The sequence below is a fragment of the Anthonomus grandis genome, chromosome 1, assembly GCF_022605725.1.
Source record: "Anthonomus grandis grandis chromosome 1, icAntGran1.3, whole genome shotgun sequence".
NCBI classification, from domain to species: Eukaryota; Metazoa; Arthropoda; class Insecta; order Coleoptera; family Curculionidae; genus Anthonomus; species Anthonomus grandis.
In genome coordinates, this window is record NC_065546.1 from 39,470,845 (window position 1) to 39,486,930 (window position 16,086).

General features: G+C 28.7%; 1 protein-coding gene across 3 annotated transcripts in view; it reads left to right on the forward strand.

Annotated features, from left to right (window-relative positions):
• Nucleotides 1-16,086, forward strand: part of LOC126750254 (angiopoietin-2) — a 204,456-nt gene that overhangs the window by 154,433 nt on the left and 33,937 nt on the right. For all 3 annotated transcript variants that reach the window (XM_050459814.1, XM_050459820.1, XM_050459828.1), the window contains one exon: nucleotides 10,323-10,454. In XM_050459814.1, the coding sequence (XP_050315771.1) occupies nucleotides 10,323-10,454 (132 nt within the window). The remainder of the gene's footprint in view (nucleotides 1-10,322; nucleotides 10,455-16,086) is intronic.

The window sequence follows — 16,086 nt, forward strand, 5'->3', positions numbered from 1 at the left end:
ATTGTCTTATTACCTATAACAAAATAATTCTTAATAAGTAACAGTAAAATAAAGAAAACTAATAATACTAATAAATAATATCAAATAAAATTTTAAATAAGGTCAATGAAAAAGGAAACTTACCTCTTCAGCTTTTCTATTCGTTTGAACTACTAATGTATTCAATATATTGTCTGACATGAACAGTAAAAAAGCTTCAATTTCAGTGGTAAAATTTGAACTATACGGAGTAAGACCTTGTTTATTCTTTATTATATCTTTAGCTCCTCTGCGTGTCTGAGGATAGGGAACTTTTGACTACTGGGTACCATCTTTAGATTTATAAAGATAATTTATAAGATTTCCACCGTCCATAGACTCTTGCTGTTCCTGCTCCACAGATGTGCCTTGACTGTCACTATCGCATTTAATAAGATCCGACTCCTCGTCATTTATTTCCGGTTCCCCGTCACTTTCCTCATCGTCAGACAAAATTACGTCAAATTCCCCTATTTCATCATCGGAGTCTGCATATAATAGCCGTTCTAATTCGGCATCACTAGGGCCTTTCGACATTTTTGATTAAATTTTAAAAAAGCCGAAAATACCATAAAACTCGCAAAACTAACTGCTAAAACAAAACACTTCAATGGCTTTGAAATAAATAAAACAGTAAATAAGTCTGCGCATACTGCAACGACTACTCTAATCAACTAATGGTCTATTTTAAGAAGCAGCGCGCGCCGGATCGAAGTACAAAGCACCGCCAAGCCAGTAGGCGTGCATTCCCACGTGGGGTATAAATGTACCCCAGGCTATTCAAACAACTTTATTTTTGAAAAACCGAGAAAAAATGTGGTTTAAAAGGGAGTAAATATTTACAAAGCTTTTATTAACAGAAAATAAAATTCTTCACAAAAAAATAAGCTTTTTTTGGGCAAATATGCAAGAAAAGAGATGTATGGGGTGGGTACATTTGTACCCCACCCGGGAAGACGAAGGTTAAGCAGAAGATGTTAGCAGTACACGTTCTTCTAGCTCGAAATCCTGATTGTTCTTTTTCTTTTTTATTTACATATTTCTATTTAATGAAATTGTCCCATACAGACGACTCATGGTACTGGTTACAGATATACTTCTTTAGATGCAACATTCAAGTATTCAAGTTTATTCCCTTTCTTATGGATTGACGATATTATATATGCCTCTTTCTATTCTGCAAGGACAGGGTCTCCATTTAGGTATTGGTTGTTGCATCACGTAACCTGTTAAAATAGTTTTTCTGACCCACATTTGATTAGTTTAGCATGAATTGTGAACCTGCAGCCTGATCAATATTGTTTTATTGTACCATGCTCTACTATCCCATTCTTAGGTGAATTCAATAAATATTCTGTTTTTAGTCAATAGCTTTTAACAGTGATCAGTCTTTTTGTTTGTTGGTTTTATTTAGACATGTTTAATTTTTTGAGTCGACTTTTCAGAAGTTTTTCATGGATTTTCAGAAAAACCTTCTTAAGTCTTCTTTAAATCAATCAAAAGACTTTAAATCAATGTTATCAAATTGCTTAAGTATTTGACAAATTTTGGCAAAAAAAATAGAGAAATCTGAAAGATTTCTTGAATTTTCAATTAATTAAAAGAGATATTTTTTGTTTGAAAGCAGTTTTCTCAACCTAATTAAATATATGGATAACATTAAGAGAAATGATAACAACCTGAGAAAAATCTAAGAAATGTCTTATATAAGGTAAAGAACTTTCAAATTTAAAGCGAGTTGAGCTTACGTTGTTTTTTTAAATTATTCGGATATTTTAAGAAAAAATCGTAAAGTTTTAAATTTTTCCATAAATTAATTAGATCAGACATAGTAGATATAATAATAGTAATGTAGGCTAAGCAGCAAAAACTGAAAATAATTACCTTAAGGTATTACCTAACACCAAAGATAATAATACTACTAGTATTTTATCTTTGCTAAAATTCAAATTTAAAAATTAATGACAAAAAACTAAATATTAGTTCCTTCAATATGTCCTCCATTAATTCTTCTATATTTTTCTATGCGTCTTCTGTTGTTTACTACCACCCTTCTTAACTGTACCCTGCTTATTTCATTACACTCTTGTCTAATGCGCTCACAAAGATCATGTAGAGTTTGCGGTCTTGATTTGTACACTTTGTTTTTAAGGGTTCCCCAAAGAAAAAAATCTAAGAGAGAAAGGTCGGAGGAACGTACTGGCCACTGAATTAATGGACTGTTTCAATGTTGTTCTCAAGACGCGTGCCAATTAGTCAAAAATTTTAAAAATATTCGTATTAGATTAAGAATGTTATTGAGCCTTTTAAAAATTTGACTCCAATTTATTTCAACACCCTGTATACTATCATAACCAAATTTGGTACACTTATGTTTTAAGTGGTCCTGAACAATAAACTAGTACCATTTTTCAAAAATAAATATCGCTAACACTACTTCTCGATTTTTCGCACTTTAAACTTGAATACAGTAGGCCTACATGACCTGCTTTCTCTAAATGTCGAACTTGGCTCATAAGTGCCATTTTTGACCATCTATCCAACAAAAAAAAGTTTTTGAAAATTGGTCAAGAAACAAAAATTTTAGAGGGGTGGCTAACCCTTAAGTGGGACACACTGTATATATTGAAAAAATAATGATATTCCTTTTTGTGTTATCGGCCTACATACAACCTTAAAATTTTTGCTGGAGGAACAAAAAAATTGAGAAATCTCAGATTTTTTGTCAGTTTTTTAAATATTTATGACACTTTAAAAAAGGAGATAAAAAAACTGGAGAATTTTTTAAAACTAATTAAGTAAGAAATTTTAAAGTTGTCGAGTTATTTAAATATTTAAAATGTCTTGTGTAAAAAAAATATGACGGAAAATCTGAAAATTTTTTAAAATATTTTTTAAATTAAAAATTGTCAATTTTCTCTAAATTAAATAAAAAATATATTTTGAAACAAGGTTGTCGAATTTTTTTAACTATTTTGCCAATATATTTTTCGAAAACAATAAGCACAGAATTAGGTAAAATGTTCTTATTAATTGATTCCAAAAGCAGGGTTATTAAATTATTTACAATACAGTAAAAGTGAATGTCTTGTGGATAAAGCAACTATTTGTTCCTGGCCAATGTTTCAAATTTTATTTGATTAATTTTCAAAACTCTAAGACTATTAAAAGTATTTTATAGTTTTTCCTTCCCCCTTTTTAAAACTCTTACATGCATATTATCATTTACATACGTAAATATGAACTTTGCACAGCCTTTCTTTCAATCTATTGTAGAGCCCTAAAAATAAATTAAATATAATTCGAAACGTTGGCTAACGACAAATGATTCTGAAAAAAACTTGAATATTTTTCTATAAAACACCACTTGTAATTTACAATCTTCGGTTGCCAATTCTCAATAATAAGAGCTTTTCTCTTTCAAAAGAGGTGCTGAAAGTGAAATATTTTATCCAAAATATGCCAAAAATGTATATTTTCTACTAGCTGTACTGACCATTTTACCGTTACAGTATTTAACATTTATAAAATTCTATTTTCTACACTACTGTTAACACCATATCTGATTCCATTCATTGTTTTAACCCAGAAAGTAATACTTTCCGCCATTGTGCTAAGATATATTTTTTTTAAGAATATTTGCCTTTAGATAAATGCTAAGTAGAAGTTTTTATCTACAATTATTATAGATAACAAGGTTTTATAAAACATTAAATTTATTTTATTATTTTTCATTTACTTATTTTTTTTAAGAATATTTGCCTTTAGATAAATGCTAAGTAGAAGTTTTTATCTACAATTATTATAGATAACAAGGTTTTATAAAACATTAAATTTCTAATTAATGAACTGTCGGGTAACAGCTTAAAAAAACTCTTGTACGCCACTGGTCTTGATATGCATCATAACGAAATATTAAAGCAAGAAAATAAAAATTTATAGCCTAGAATTTCGTGACTGTCAACGCGGCTAATTTCGCCAATATTATTACTTTTATAGTGTATTTCCAATATATTTTTTCTTAATCGGCTCTTGAGCCCAACTTTTTTACGACCGAAACGTGAGATTGATTTTTCGAGATTGTTTACAGACATTTCTCTTGTTTGGTAAGATTTTTTTAGCATAAATTTGGTTTTTAAGAGCATTATATCAAGGATATACAGTGTACGGGAAAAACATTGAATTTTATGGAAAAAGTCACATAAGAAATACACACGAAACGAACCGCCTTTTCAAGTAAAAACATAAATAAAAGAACAATTTAAAAAATTGAACGTTTTTTAGCGATCGGCGTTGTGACTTTCACGTCAAATATGGCAAACCCCAGAATTTATATGTGTTCAATTTTGCGAATTGCGTACGGATTGCGTAATTTTAGTTGCAAGATAGTACTGGGTACCCGGAACATAATGTTTGATTTAATTTTTTTAGAAATTTATCTTTTAGTTATAATAAACCAGATGTTATATAGGCATGTTTCATGTTCATTATCAGATCGTTATACTGTATGTAAGTATCAAATTTCTAATAAGTAATTTCAGTAGGAAACTTTTAACAGTAGGGGGTAATTAAGTAATTCAAACTTAGACTTGGATTGTCTACTCCACACCTATCTTTTTCTTTTTGTACCGTCTTCAATGAAGGTTGGCGATCACATTGGTAAATGTGTGTCTTTTTAATTGTGTCGTTTTAAACACTTTCTCATTCAGGCTGGTCCAGTATCTGATGTTTCACATGCAGGACAGTCGCTTTCTTCCCAAATCCTTTTTTCCTTCTAACTTTCCCTCATTTATTATCTGGGGAAAAATCGTGCATTGCCTGAGTAGGTATTCGAAGTAAGCTGTTTTTCTTACTTTTATGATACATAGTAGCTCTCGTTCACCACCTAATCTCTGAAGTACTTCATAATTCGTAATTATCTTCGTCCAAGGAATTCTTAGCATTCGTCTGTAGCATTAGAGTTCAAACGGTTCCAGTCCATTCATCATACCCACTTACAACTACATTAAAGATTCCTCATTAATGGGATATCCCTTTTATAGATTGCCACGTTGGCAATTTTAAAAGCCCTGTATGTGGAACTCTGTCGAATGCCTTTTCGACGTCAGCAAAACACATGTATAGGTTTTTTTGGTCTATCCATTTCTCAGCCAGAATTTGTAGACTAAACAAACCTTCACGATTGCCTCTCTTGAATCCAAACTGTTCTCTCGAGATCACCTGTTCGCATCTCTCCCAAATTCGATTGTGGATAGTTCTAAGAAGGATGTTTAGGGCGTTCCTCTTCAGACTAATCAACTTAAAGTTATAAAAGCAACTATTCTCTGAAGTACTTTATAATTCGCAATTGTCTTCGTCCAAGGAATCCTCAGCATTCGTCTGTAGCACTAGAGTTCAAACGCTTCCAGTCCATTCATCATGCCGACAATGACATTAAAGATTCCTCATTAATTGGATATCTCTTTTATAGATTGCCACGTTGGCAGGTTTAAAAGCCCTGTATGTGGAACTCTGTCGAATGCGTTTTCGACGTCAGCAAAGCACATGTATATGTTTTTTTAGTCTATGCATTTCTGAGCCAGAATTTGTAGGCTAAACACTCCTTCACGAGTGCCTCTCTTGAATACAAACTGTTTTCTCGAGATCACCTGTTTGCATCTCTCCTAAATTCGATTGTGGATAGTTTTAAGAAGGATGTTTAGGGCGTTCCTCTTCCGACTAATCAACTTAAAGTTATAAAAGCAGCTATTCTCTGAAGTACATCATAATTCGTAATTGTCTTCGTCCAAGGAATCCTCAGCATACGTCTGTAGCACTAGAGTTCAAACGCTTCCAGTCCATTCATCATGCCGACTTACAATGACATTAAAGATTCCTCATTAATTGGATATCCCTTTTATAGATTGCCACGTTGGCAGGTTTAAAAGCCCTGTATGTGGAACTCTGTCGAATGCCTTTTGGACGTCAGCAAAGCACATGTATATGTTTTTTTGGTCTATGCATTTCTGAGCCAGAATTTGTAGACTAAAAAGTACTTCACAAGTGTCTCTCGTGTTCAGGGCATTCCTCATTAGACTAATCAACTTAAAGTTATTGCATTGACGAGGATTCGGATTTTGGAATGGAAACGAATATAAACTCTAACGATTCTGTTGGAATGTGACCAGAATAATATATTTGGAGTAACAGCTTTAGGAAGCGATCCAAATTTTCTTCATCAATGAATATAATAATTTACTTATTTAATGTTTTGTCTTCGTGACCCAGTTCAAGTGTGTTAACTTTTATGGATTAAGTTGAATGTGGAATCAATTAAAATCTAAATGGTTCAATTTTTTTTTTCTTTTAATACCAACTTTTCGGCCTATATAAGGCTTTCTTTAGAGCGAACAGAAAAATTAAAGCTTTTCATTAGACTGTAAAAAGTGAAACATAGCAATATTTTTTTGGTGGTGCCATTTGGTTTATTAGATTTCGAGGATATCAAACTGCTGGTGTGTAAGCAACAAAAATAAGGATTATTTTTGTTGCTTACACAATAAAAAGTTAATTTAATCTTCTAGGATTAAGGTCCTGGGTTCTTATTATTCTTCATGTTTAAGTTCAAATTTAATTATGGTAGGATCTTCGTTATTATTGCCCGTAGATGGCACTTCTCGTAAGTCGGCAAATTTAGTCTCGGTTGTAATTTTCCTATATAACTATTTCATTGGAGATGTATTTTGCTTGTTGGTGGTTATTATTAAATATTCTACATAATACTTGTCGCTTAATTTCTACAGATATTTCCTTTATTATTTTATGCAGATCGAAACCATCATGTTTTCGCTGTAAGTCTTTAAATTCCTTATACCTTTTCCTCATTCAGTCCTCTTTCACTTCTATATTTTTTCGCTGACCAATTTTATAGCTGCATCTAAATTTTGTTGGGTTTTTATTTATCCATTCTTGGCATTTGTGCATTCACTTGAGAATTTCTCTGTTCATCCATTGTTTCTTCTTCTTAATTTCTGATTTAAGGTATTTATTTGTGACTTCCTTTAGGATGTTAGATATTTCGTTTTTGAATTAGCTGCAGAATCTCTGATTTGCCATGATACAGTAAATTTGGTTTTACACTGTGCTGTCATTATTGTTGTCGCGGGTGTTGGTTTATCCAAGTATAATTTATTTTCCTGACAGAACTTTATCAGCCTGCCTCTCTGTCAGTTTATTTGGGCCGATCTTTCCGACCTTTGCATTTAGGCAACCAAGAACAAAAGTAACTTAAGGAACAAGTTACCTGGTATACCTTAGCAACTCCTTGAGGTCACTACATCATTCCTCAAGCTCACCCAGTGGTTTATCGCCGGTCGGAGCATATACCTGAATTAAGTTAATATTTACCTACTTTCCAGATAGTTGCATAGGCATTCATCGATCAGATAATGGTATAAAACCTATAATTGAGGTCGCCATGTTGGAATTCAGTGGGAGTCCTTCCCCTATTAACCATCTCGGGTTTTAACATAATTTTAAAATGAAAAAAAATTATTATAAGAAAATTCTGTTAATAATAACTTCATACAATTATGTTGGCATTTGATACAATTTAGTAGAAATATGACAATAGTTTTTTTATAAATATACCGAGACATAATTCACCGCAAAACCAAAATCACAGACCGCTATTCTCACGGTATGAAGGAAAAAATGTCAAATCGAAAGTGGTTCTTTATAGTAATAAACAATAAAGTAAAAAATGGTAAGTACTTGGTAATAGTAGTACATCAAAGCAAACAGCACGACCGCAATAATGTCGAAAAAAAAACAAAGAGCGAAATAATGGCAGTAAAATGTACTAAAAAAGGAAATACTACTTTTTGCTACTTTTATCTAGTGTTTTACGATACTGGTGGTATCCTTCATGGGAGTTTAGGATGACAGATGATAGCTGCTGATGTCCTTATGTGAATTTGAAACAAGTAGGAAATTCATCCTGTAAACTAAGGGGCTTTGCAGCAAGTTAAAATAAATAATTACAACAATTAAATCACATATTAAATAGTCAAAAATATTTCAGTTATACAAATTTATAAATAAATTCTCCAGTAACTTAAGTAACTTATAAATAAATGTTATAATATATAGGGTGTTATTATTTTAAATAGATTTTCTTGAAATCCGAATAAATTTTCTGGAGAAAAGAAAGAAATAGAAATAAATAAAAAAAGATATTTTATGCCTTTTGAAAATAGTGGTTGTAACTAATAACAAAATCTTCATAACTTAAATAAATTTGACTGCATTAATTTTATTGCAATCTCTTAAAAAAAAATTCAAAATTTTTTACTATATATAAATTTATTGTATTGTATTATATATTTTATTGTAAATAAATTTTAAATATCACAAAAATGGCAACAAAAATTATTATGTAATTAATATGTAATTAATAGGCAGATAATGAATAAATTTTGGAAAAAAAAAAGATTCTGCAAAAGGATTATCCATCCATCCATAAGAAAATTTGGAAACCTAAAATTGTAACAACTAAAAGAATAAATTTCCTGAAAAAGGTAAACATTATTATTGCTAGATTTAAAACTTTTAGTTAATAATTAAAAAATAATGACCAACACAAGTTTTCTCAAAAAAAAAGAACTGAATTACTCATTATATTAATGGATGAATTCAATAAAAGAATACATTAAATATTAAACTTTAAATTAACAAAACCATAAATTATTGGATAATTATTACATTTGCAAGGCTTATAACAATATCGAAAAAAAAATTATTTTTATAAAATATATCCGGAATTAGACTACACATGTATTTATTGAATAGTCCTAAATAATAAAACTAGATAAAAGATAAAATTTAGAAAAACTTAAATGCTTAAATGGATAACAAATATCATAAAAATATATTATTTTAACGAATAAATTTGCTTATGAAATAAAATGAGAAATAATTATTAAAAAAGTAATCTTATGAGAAGGAGGATTTTAAGGAATAAATACTGGCACCTACCAAGAACATGAAATTATATGTTAAATTCTACCACCACTCCTTTTGCATGATTTTATAATATATTCGTAGAAGAAGTATTTTACATCGGTAATGCAATTTGCGGACATCATAAAAAATAGGAAATTGAATTTAAAATCTAAAAATGCTTATTTTTTAGATTATTTCATTATTTAAGACTTTCAAAATTTTTTTTGATTAAAATTTTCTTAATAATATGTAAAAGGAATTAATGAACATAAAGGTAAGAAAACTGTCTGACTTAATGAACAAAATTAACATATTTTCATTAATTATTGTACATGTTGTTTACTAACCGAAAATACTATAATATTTAGTTATATTGTCTTAATATTACTTAAAATATATGAATAAACTGTATTTAAAAGGGAAAAATTAAAAAAACATGAATAATTAAGTAAGTCAAAAGACTAACTCATTTAATTAAGAAAACATATGGTTCAACTGCAATTTGACGTTTTAAAGACTTCAAGATATCTTGTAAATATTAGATCAACTTTAATTGCCTATAATTTACTATTCATACAGAAACGTTTTATTGCAGGAAGTAATAACAGTTAACCAAAAGCTAAATAGTAATCATGTTACGTAAAGATTAAAATAAATCATTGCAGGTGCAAGTCAGAAGAAATACTGGATAAATGAGTTTTGAAAATATAAAATTAAAAAAAACAACTATTAAGAAACTCATAAAAAAACAGAAATTTTAATAAATAAATGTAAAATGACACAAACAGTTAAGTAAGACAGTAAACTTCCATGAATTATTTTTTTACACTTAAACTGCAATTTAATGTGAAACAATTATGAAACGCCCTGCAAATATAAGATCAGCTTCAATTACATATAATTTACTTTACTGCTTGTATACTAACGTTTTATTACAGATGTAATAATAGCCCAAAAGCGAAATGGTAATCAAGTTATGTAAAAGTAAAAATGAATCTCTGCAGGTGCACCACCTATTAAAGAACCCAACCTATGCAAAATTTATACAAATAAAATGGTTTCTCGATCAACAATGTAACACCATACGGTCACAAATGTCATAATATATTATCTGCCGAGGAAGTAGAGATCGCGAGCTTTCTACACGCACGTTTCTAATAATCTAATTTTTCCCGTTAAATTATGAATTATTGCACTTAATACATGTCTTTTGTTATTTATCGAACGTTTTCTAGTAAGTGTATTATCGGTTACAGATTTCACCGTAATCGCTCAGAGTTAAACGATTGAGATACCGAGTTTAAAGATTTTTCTTTTCGTAGGGCTACTCTTGTGCTGACCTCCTTACGGCCGGTATGAGAACTTCTGGGGTGTATCATCTGCAAATTAGAGGAACGACTTTTTGGTTTTTGAAGGTTTATTGCGAACAGGAAGTTGCTGACGGAGGATGGACAGTAAGTAAAGAATTATTCATTAAAATTAATTTTTCGTAACGCATATATGGCACGCGCGACCTACTAAGCCAATGTATGAAAATGTGTTCATGTTGCATTTTTTGCAACCATTGTAAGGTTTTGTTTTTGTCACCAAACCATGCATTCTACTCTGCTGTAAGATGATATAGTTGCTGTGACGCAGGAATGGTACATAGTCTTAAAACCGAAATTCAATTTAAAAAATTCTCTGCGATATATACACTCATACCTCACGCTTTAGAAATATAATCTGTATTGGCGATAATTTAATCCTATACATAGTCTAAATGAATATGATTTATTTTTTGCTATAAATAAGTTTATAAAGCCACTTCAAAATTTATTATTGAATCTTTGAAAAAGATTCAAAAAATTTAAATTTTCGATAATTCAAAACGAATGAATAAAATATAATTTTAGCAATGAACGAGATATATTACATTTTTTAAAAAGATTAACGCGGTTATTAATTTCAAATTATAATTCATGGTTAACATTGTTGTTATCTAATACCTTATTTGCAAAAAAATTAACCATTGCAAGCGATTTTAAGATCTTTTCAATTTAACGAATAAATGGAAATAAAAATTATACCTTTTATGCATTATACATTTTCAAAATTTAATGAATAAATTGTCTATTAATAAGATAAAATTGTGTTCATTAAAAAAAATATGAATATATTTTTATGAATTTGTTTATGTAAACTTAACGAAAATATTATCGAAAAAATTACCTAAAATTGAGAAGAAAAATTTTATAAAAATAATATTGATAAATTTCTTGTCAAGGAACTTATTTCACATTATTTTCAGAATATACATTTAATATAAAGAACTTTTTTTTATATATCTAAGAAAATTATAGAAAATAATATATAAGGTAATCTGTGTGATAAAAAAAATCAATATTTTTTTATAACTCGATATTCAACATTTAAGAATATTTTTTTTTTTTGAAAATTGTACAATATTAAAATGGCTAGTTTTTAAATAATAATTTTAAATAGGAAAAACTTTTAAAAAAGTAATTATTACAAGAAACTTTTAGATTTTTCCAAGAATCTAGTTTTAATTATAAATTTAATGAATATTAATAAGAATAAATCTTAATTACAAATAAACTGAATTAATAATTTCCACAAATATGAAAAGTAATTTTTAAAAATGAAAGCCTTATAGGATTTGGAAACTTTTTTAGTCAATAATTTAATCATCAAAATTAATTATATAATAAAATTAATTACTCATCGAAATGTATAACTCTTAAAACAAGATTGTGGACATTTATTTTGTGGGAAAAATTACTTTTTAAGAAAACATCTCTCATTGTTATTCCTCTCGAATATGTCTCGAAAAAATTGAAAAATATATTTATTTATTTATTTCTAAAGATTTGATTATATTAAGTTGATGGATAAATTTTCTATAGTTCAAAAAATTATATTCATTTATAAATTAGCCGAAAATTCATTATTCCTTAATTTTCAATATTTTGACCTTCTTAATTTAACGAATAATTGACTGCATAACATCACCAATATTAATGAATAAATTTGCTATGAATTAAAAACAGATAAATAAGATGAAAATAAAAATACAAACACAATTTTGACTATATGAATTTAATCCTAAGAAATTATGGTTGAATATTCAACGATCTTTATGATTTGAATAATTTAGAAAAAAATATAATTTACAAAAATTTAATGAATTCTTTATAATTAAATGAAAATAAAATCAATAAGTAAATAAATTTTGTGAATAAAAAACCAATAAATTAAATAATTACAAACCTATGGTAGTATACATTTAATTTTAAAAAAAATTATTAATAAAAAAATAATTAGTTTTTGCAATTTGGTAGTTTAAAAGCAAGAAGCTTTTTTTAATTTGGTCTAAGTAGAGTACTTTACCAAAAGAAAATAATAATAATAATATAAAAGAAAGTTAAAATAATTGCAAGAAACTCTAAGACTTCATGAAGAATCTAGTTTCAATTATACTTTTATAAATAAAACACCTAAAAAAATTAAATTTGGATTTAGTATTTAATAAATAAACACTAAATGTGAAGACAAAATTCCTCAAAATAAAAGTCGAAATGTAAGTCGGCAAAGTATAAAATTTTACTTATGGATTAGTATTAACAATTTCCAGATATTGAAAAATATTTTATTTTTACAATTTGGTAATATGACGGTAATGAATAAATTCCTTTAAAAATTTCGATCAAATTTATAATTGATCTAATTTACAAAAAACTCATACATAACTTGAATTAACTCTTGATTTTTACGAAGAATTTAGTCCTTATTAAATTACTTATAAAAATAAATTTTAATGGAGACCTAAATTCGACAAACGAATTTCCAAAAATAATAAAAGTAATACATAAACATATTAATCTACCCATATCGAGGAGTATAATTATACGTCATAGTAAAATGAACGAATAAATACAAAATTTCAAAAAAATTCTTCAAAATTTGATTTAAATATAAATTTAATAAATAAATCCTGCAAAAAATCTTCAGCTTCCAACTAAAAAACTGACTAATGTAAAGAAACTTGTAAAAGTAAAGTAAGTTAATAAGAAAGTATAACGAATGAATATCTGGAATAACAAATTAGAAAATTAAGTACTGTAAAAAAATTGAATAATATTTCCAAAAATTCTTTGTTTTTATAAAGAATCTATTTTTAGTTACACTTTTAATAAATGAAATTCTCAATAAAAATAATGTTTAATTGAAAAGAAATTTATGGAATAAATGTTAAAATAATAAAAGTTATACTTAAATATTTCAATCTATGAAGGTCACCGACCATGGCGGAGACCGGAGGTGCATCACGCGAGTGTCACCGTTCTACGTGTTACAAGTGTAAACAAGGTTTTGATGATATTAAGGGAATTATCGAGTGTACGGAGTGTAACGAGTTTTTCCATGAAAAGTGTGAAAATGTTGATCTAAGAGGATTCCACTTAAAGAAAACAAGTTGGAAATGTAAAACATGTACTGACAGTAGTAACAGAGCCGAGAGATCGAGGAAAAGAAGCCGAGTTGTATGCATCGACCAAAACTTGATAGATTATATGAATTGTACCTTAGACCTATTAGTCAGTAAAACTAATGCACTTAATGAAAAAGTTGATATACTGTTGGCTGAAAACATCAGCCTTAAAGAAGAAATTGCATATTTAAAAAGTATGCAATTAAAAAATAATATTGTTGAAAAACGGGTGTCTGAGAAAGCATCATATGCAACGGTCACTCAAAGTAAGGTCTTAGTTGTTAATCAGAAAGGCGCGATTCCAAAGGATATTAAAAAAATAACGGAAGATTTAAAAACAAAAGTAAATCCGACAGACATCGGAATCGGAGTAACACTGGGGAGAGCGACAAAGAAAGGTGGATTAATCTTAAACTATGGCACGGAAAAAGAAATTACCAACATCCAATCGGAAATTCAAAGTAAACTTGGTGAAAGCTATAGTGTTGATAGACCTAAAATGTTACAAAGACGTATTAAAGTGGTAGGTGTAAATGAAAATGAAAATGTGAATAGTGACAGTCATATAATAACAAAGGTAATTAAGCAAAATGATTTAAATAATAGTTCAAACAATTTTAATATGAGGGTAATACGGCGAACAAATATTGTTAGAAATAGATTTAATTTAATATTTGAGGTGGATGAAAATACATACAGTTTGATTATAGGAAAAGAAAGAATGAATATAGGATGGAATCGCTGTCCTGTGTTCGATGAATGTGGCATTATTATGTGTTACAAGTGTTGTTAATATGGTCATGTTAGTAAAGACTACACACAAAGCAGTTTTGCAAGCAAGTTTGTCCAAAATGTAGTGAAAATCATGACAGTAAAGAATGTAGTAGTATTCTTGTTAAATGTTCAAATTGTATGTTGTCGAATAAAAATATGGCTTCTCTTAATATTAATCATGTGGTTTGGGATAGAACTAATTGTGAAACTCTTAAAAGAATCGAAAATATTCAAAAGGGTAAATTTATTAAATAGCAATTAGATTCTGAAATCTTAGGTTCAAGTGTGCCAGGGATCCTTAAATAATAAAGATAATATTAATGTATTTGTAAGCGATTGACAGCCTCAGCTTTTGCTTTTATCCGAAACTCATGTTGGTGCAGATATTGATTTGTGTGGGTTGAATGTCGATGGTTACCATATTGAACAGTGCTTGACAGATAATAAAAGAACTGGAGGAGTCATGGCATTAATAAGAAGTGATCTCAAATATAAATTAAAATATGTACAGTATGTTCAAAATTATGTATCGTGTCTATCGCTAGGATTTTCAATATCAAGAGTCAAATATCTTTGTTCTGTTTTATAACATCCATCAAACTGAAAATGCAAAGTATGTGGAGTTTTTTAATGAGTATCTTGATCAGGTTAGTGCGTTTGAGGGTGTCAACATTATTGTAGGAGACTTTAATTTTGATTTACTTAAACCTTCGTTTTATGGTTTTTTTTCAAATTGTCGACTCCCCTACTCGTATCACAGATAAAAGGCAGACATTAATTGATTATATTGTGACCAATAATGCGAATTTGTCATTTAAGGTTCATTTAACACCCAAGATAAGTGATCATTGTATTCTGGCTGTACATCCTGCTCTGAAAATAAATGAAAACCGTGATGTGATTGTTAATCGTAGGTGTATGAAGAGCTACAATGTTAACCAATTCCATGATTATCTTTATGATACTGAATCGCCAAATAATAATGCGGATGTGAATATTTTGGCAAATATTTTTGTTGATAGTATCACAAATATATTAAATTCTATGTGCCCAAATAAAACCATTGTTCTTAAACAGAAATATTTGCAAAAAGATTGGATTACGTTTGATATCCATGAGAGAATGAATGTAAGAGATAAGTTATATGTTAGGTCTGTTGTAGAAAAAGATGATGGGTCATACAAAAGAGTTTCCAAACTTAATTGCTAATCAAATTAAAAATGAAAAAGATAAATATTTTAGAGAAGTTATTGATGAAAATAAAAAAAATCCGCGAGAAATGTGGAAAAACCTCAAAAAGTTACTTCCTAGAAAAAATACTTTATTACCAAACGAAATTAAATTTGATGACCAAATGATTTCAAATGAATTACAAATTGCAACAAAGTTGAATAAATATTTTATAAATAGTATTATTGATATTATCAATAATATTCCAAACTATTCTCTCTCCTATGACACCTTTGTCAATCCCCCTAATATTTAATATCCGGAGTACTCAAATTTTAAAGAAATATCCCTAACTGAATTAAAGAAAATTCTGAAAAACAAGAGGAATGTCGGAGGCGGAGAAAATGGAATTTCAAAAAAGGTTTTGTGTGATGTATGTAGTGTGGCTGGAAATCGACTTTTAAATATAGTAAATACATCACTCTCGAGCGGAGTATTTCCAGAGGCTTGGCAAGTGTCAACAATAATCCCTGTACCAAGAGTACTAAATACTATTTCCCACAATGAGTTTAGACCAATAAATACCGTGGAGGTTAATGAGAAAGTGTTAGAAATTGCTGTGAAAGAACAACTACAAGAATACTGTGATTCTA